Genomic DNA, 6,000 nt, shown 5'->3' on the forward strand with positions numbered 1-6,000 from the left:
TGCTTGATTAGTTCTCGAGTTATGAGGAAATTTGTATTTCGCTTGTATATGAGCCCCCCTCCTAAAGTGGGGAGGGTCCCAATTCATCATAGAAAATATTCTTGCCTTCGAAAACCTTCACATGCCAAATTTGGTTCCATTTGCTTGATTAGTTCTCGAGTTATGAGGAAATTTGTATTTCGCTTGTATAGGAGCCCCCCCCTCCTAAAGTGGGGAGGGGTCCCAATTCATCATAGAAAAAATTTTGGTCTCCAAAAACACACACATGCCAAATTTGGTTCCATTTGCTTGATTAGTTCTCGAGTTATGAGGAAATTTGTATGGAAGCCCCCCCTCTTAAAGGGGAGAGGAGTTATAATTCCCCTTATAAAGAGGGGAGGGGTCTCAAATTACCCTAGAATAAGTTCTTGTTACCGAAAACACCCACATGCCAAATTTGGTTCTATTTACTTGATTAGTTCTCGAGTTTTGCAGAAATTTGTGTTTCATTTGTATGGGAGCCCCCCCTCTTAGTGGGGGGAGGGGTCTCTAACCATCACTAAAACCTTTCCTGGCCCCAAAAACCTCTACATGCAAATTTTCACGCCGATTGGTTCAGTAGTTTTCGATTCTATAAGGAACATGGGACAGACAGACAGACAGACAGACAGACAGACAGACAGACAGACAGACAGACAGACAGACAGACAGAAATCCTTCTTTATAGGTATAGATTTCATCCAAGGCATGCTGAATCAATATCCTTATTGTTTAGTATTTATTATGTAATAAAATTTTAATAGTTTTAAATAAAATGCAGGCAAATAAATTATAGTAAGTATATATGTTATTTTTTAACCCAACCATAACATTTGATTGATTCCAAAGCGCGTATTTAAAAAAAATCAAATTCGCTTCTGATGATTTTAGTTTTCTGTGTTTTGACAGCTTGAAATAAAAATATCATCATTTTTACCGCGGCGCCAACTACTTGTCGAATGAAGCTTTTGTTCGCCTATATTTCTTCTTTTTCTCATGCAAAATATTGAACAAAACCAGCAACACCGTAAGGTGAGACTTGCTGTGAAGTCTAAAGTGAAAGTGAACGTCATCGCGGATTTTTCAATACCTTCGTTTACCACATTCCTAGACGTAGAGTCCTGCCCAGTTATTCCATTTTCTATAGTTTGAACTCAATAGTTTCGTTAAAGTATTACTATACTTATTAACAAAGTGATTTTCGAGTCTGTGATCAAATTCAAAGCCTGTGTAAGGCAATAATGGATAGTAATAGAAATTCTATTTTTTCAGAAAAGGTAACGTACAGATTAGATTTATGAATCCTATACATTAAAATTTTGTTTGTTTTGTTTTTCAGCTGAAAGAACAAGTATCGGGATCGTTTGATCGAATTCGTAAAGCACTAGATTTACGTGAAAAGTTGCTGCTGAGGCAACTTTCTGTCGTGGTACAGCAGTCCCATCATGTCACGTTTCAATTCGATAACATCAAATTTGTCGATAGTGGACAAGAAGAAGACATCGTAAACAGAATTCGAAGTTACGGAAAGTATAACATAGACAACTTTAATATTATTTTGAAAGACCATTATGAAAATGAAGATTACATACAACCTGTGGAAGATCATGATCTGATGCACAAAAGTTGTCGACGGGGAACTGGAGATGAAGAACAAGAGAATCCTGAAAGTGAGGAAATAATAGTAGAGTTTTTTCATAACAAAGGTCTAATCAAAGAAGGAGCAGATATGGTGCAGGAATCAATTATAAATCTTGCTTTGAATGAAAGTAAAGATTTGATCAAAAAAACTCTATCGGACGAAATGGGTCTAGAATTGGATAATGATTCAGCACGGAAAAAAATTGATTTAACAAACATTCGCAATCGAGAACGAACGACAACAGAGTTACTTTTGCCGCAATGTAATGCGATTTCCACTACTGAAGCAATATTTGATGTTAGCAACAATAATAACATCCTTGCGAAAAAAAGAGAAATTTTTGGAATTGATCCAACTAGAGTCGCCCGGCAACAACCAAAAAATACGAAGGCATCACAAACCGAACTAGATAAAACTGATAGATCTGTCAATTGTAAATTTGCTCCCCAAACAAACGATTCCGTCGATAGCAGTGTTATAGTTAATGGAAAAACAAATGTTCAATCTGCAGAAACTCTTGGGAATGTAAATACCATCACCATGAGCAACTACAGTGGCACAATCAACCTTAAAAACGTAGCAAACTTAACGATAAATGCTTGCCAAGAATCTGCTATCCCGAAGCACCAATCAGAAACTAGTTTTCCTCAAACGCGATGTGCTTCGGAGCAAAGTAGTCCAGAGTGCGGTTTTTATAAACGTTTAATAACGGAAAATAAAATTTTGCGACAACATATTTTGAAAACAACTTTTGTCAATGGCACACCGACAAGGACAGCACTTTCTAAGAATATGACCGACGACTCTTCTGCAGTGTTAAATGACGATGATGCTGCAAGCCCTAATGCTTCTTTCACAAGTAGTAAGCAGATTCCTCTGACGACCGAGCTACGCAGTATCCTAAATCTTCCGGAACAGGATGATACATTGACGCAGGTATTAGGAGAACTATTCTCCTTGGCTTCACCGACTGCAATAGCTGGAGAATCAAAGGAACATACAATGCAAATACAACAGTGGCTCAAGCAAATAATATCTGAGACCGAAATTGAACCACTGCAGAACTCCGATCTTATGGAGTTTAGCCAAATTACCAATTGAAATCGTCTACCATATATGCATTAGTAAAAGATTTTATTCGCTTAAAATTGAAACTTAGGAAAAGAAACGCTACAATAGGATTTGTCTAAAATTTCAATTCATCATATAAAGTTAATCACAGTTGCATTTCTTTAAAATTGTACTGCGTGGTAAAAATCGACTAACATGTCCAGCTTTCCAGCGAAACTTAGTTTACCTCAATTTTAACGGATGGTACCAGCAGTACGACCTTTTATAGATAGTGTGCCGTTCACGTAGGTAACATCACACATTCACTATAATTACACTAAAATTTCAAACGAGATTTTAACATCTGCTCGCACTTTCATGAAATCTGAATACCTATCTATATTATAAAAAAAAACAAAGTGACATTTTTAGAGTACCTAAAAACTTTTACTAAACCTATTATTTTATTCAAAATAAGCAGATAACTTAAGCGACTGACCGTGGAAACCAAAGCGCATATAGTCTATTCACAGATAAACAGACATAACTCGTAAAAAAATGGAAAGAAAATACCGTCACACATATTTCGGGAGCAATAGTGGCACCATCAACAATCAGTATTCGCAGATATTAACGTACAATACGAATATCACTCAGTTAACCTTCCTAATGCATTAGAAAAAAGTAACAGATTATGCATTGAGGTCGAAAACGACCCAAGTTTTGAAATTGCTCTCATTCATCCATTTTCAATCCGAATTTCGTTTTCTTTACCTCGTTTGAAAGCTATGGCAAAAACCTGGCATCCAAGGTATGTTAGGGAATATTTGTTGATTAATGGCCACTTCTGGGTTAGTTCCGGAACACCCATTAACGCGATATGATTTGAGGTGCCGCATGGTGAATTATCTCAAAATCCAAAAATGTCTCCCGAAATTGGTACCGGATGTTTCAGAACCGATGGTAAAGTTGCCATTTGGCTTCTAAATGACACTATTTTACTTCCATCAGTCTTATTTTATTAAGCCGATGTGATTTGATATGTCGCATTACGAGTTATCCTTAAATACAAAAAGGTCTCCAAAAAACGGGCACCGGATGTTCCGGGACCGATGCTGATTTGGCCATTTACCTTCAAAATGTCTTTATTATACTTTTAATAGTGTTATGTTTTCATGGTGTGAAATTTGACGTGCCGTAATATAAATCACCCCAAAATTCAAAATTGTCCTCAAAAACCGGGTACCGGATGTTCCGGAACCGACGATGAAGTGACCATTTGGGTCCCTAACATATCTTGGGTGCCAGGTTTTGGCCATAGCTTTCAAACGAGGTAAAGAAAACGAAATTCGGATTGAAAATGAATGAGAGCAATTTAAACAACTACGGTCGTTTTCGACCCCAATGCATAATATCTAACTTTTTTTGCTGTGGCTCTTCTATATTTCGCTGAAAGTTGAAATTCCCCCACAATGCTAGTTTTCCAAAGTTCGGAAAAGTCAGAGAATTTCAAGTCTCTAGCACGTTCCGTTACTTTCCAAATGACCTTCCCCGTTTATCGTTAAAAGGCACCACTTAATAAAAACAACGTCATTTCGAACAAAAACCAAATTTATTTTACCAAATTTAAATACGACTGTTACAGTGAATGAAACAGTGAGTGTTATGTCTTTTTGTTTGTGATAATACTTATTACCTAAGCATTAAAGATCTCAGTTAAAGATCAATTAGTAGGCGCTAAAACGGGGTAGCATTGATCAACGGGGTTAACATTAATCAGTTCAGGAAATTTGGCAGAAGTTGTTTATTTCACTTATTTCCGACAATGGTCTAACTGATCAATGTTACTCCGTTTTACGGGACTTCAATTCTGACCCATCTAAGGGAACTAAAAATTTGACTCGATGAATGCTAAAGGTAAGAAGACCTATTCAAACCTTATATGGTTATTGATCTACTATAATTTTTAGATTAATTTTTTTTATTAATACAAATCTATAATTAGTTGACTTTCACTGTTTGAAGGTTTTCCTGAAAAAGCCTACGGTTAAACTACTTGTTATCCATAGGTTAATCGAACTTAAAATATGCGAGCGATTGAAACACGAAGCTCTGGTTGTAACAGCAAAAAATATATGGCTTCTTTATTCTCGACAACCTCATCGTCACCTAGTAAAAATTACTTGAATACACCATTAACTACGTTGCTTTGATAAAATGCCTTTATTCTTAGAGGGTTAGACCACTTAATGTCACCGTCACGTTAATCAATATAGTGTTTTCAGAAAAATTTAAAATAATTTTCAAGCGTCTTTGGAGGATTCGATTTACTTCTACTACTACTTCTAACTTAAGTAGCAGAAGTTATTGGAATTTTTCTCGTTCAATCGTGGTTTTGTTTATGGGCTTTCTTGAAATCTTACCTTAGCCCTAGCGATACTTTTCATACAAGTCTTGAACCTAATTTGTGGCCTATGAATACTAGGCAGCCCAAATTTGAAGATTTAGCTTAGCTTAGCAATTTCCATAGCTTTTCTTCGTTAAAAAAAAACTATGTAAAAAATAGGTTACGATTTTCTTAAATAAACTATGTATTTGCTGGAGACAATTATACAAAATATGCATTATCATATAACTCTTACTAAGTAGCCCATAAGTTATGAATGTGAATTTGTTATGTTAGCTTTTAATATACAATTTATAAACCAACTTGGGGAGAATTTGCTTAGACTTTCTTTTTTTATTTGCGAGTTTGATTCAAAGCATTTACAATGAAATACCAAAAAGAGAGTAGCTATATGAAAACGGTATTTCCATGGCATAAAAATAAAATAATCACCTCATTTAGGTTTTTATAGGTATAATCGCAGTGTCAAATAATGTCAAACGAATTTCAATCAGGCAAACGGAATATCGCCATTACGATAAATTTGTATGTATATATAACATGTATAAAATTGCAGCTCTATTGGTTTCAAATGAAAATCTTCGAAAATAAAAATATACGGTTTAATCTTATGACAGAAACTAATTTCGATGACTGTAAACTTGAGATAAATTGCCCATTTTACTTTTTTTTCGTTTTAATTTAACCACTTTAACAGCTTGGGTCATTCGTAACTCCCATTTTTTTGATATTTTCTAGGTATTCATTTTTTAGGTTGCTAGTTCCTAAACAACTTTATTGCTAATTAAAAATTAGAGAAGTTGTGTACAAGACACGACCGCACATAGGTAACGTACGTACGTAACGTAGACATCCAGGCTGGCATACCCAACCTGTGTAAATT

At 35.4% G+C, this 6,000-nt stretch overlaps 1 protein-coding gene across 1 annotated transcript; it reads left to right on the plus strand.

The window, feature by feature from the left end:
* The first annotated feature begins 1,136 nt into the window (after positions 1-1,136).
* Positions 1,137-5,713, plus strand: LOC128733918 (uncharacterized). The gene is made up of 2 exons (XM_053827791.1): positions 1,137-1,295; positions 1,358-5,713. The coding sequence occupies exons 1-2, from the start codon at positions 1,260-1,262 to the stop codon at positions 2,759-2,761; spliced, it is 1,440 nt and encodes a 479-aa protein (XP_053683766.1). The 5' UTR covers positions 1,137-1,259; the 3' UTR covers positions 2,762-5,713.
* The last annotated feature ends 287 nt before the right edge of the window (positions 5,714-6,000 follow it).

The sequence above is a fragment of the Sabethes cyaneus genome, chromosome 2, assembly GCF_943734655.1.
Source record: "Sabethes cyaneus chromosome 2, idSabCyanKW18_F2, whole genome shotgun sequence".
NCBI classification, from domain to species: Eukaryota; Metazoa; Arthropoda; class Insecta; order Diptera; family Culicidae; genus Sabethes; species Sabethes cyaneus.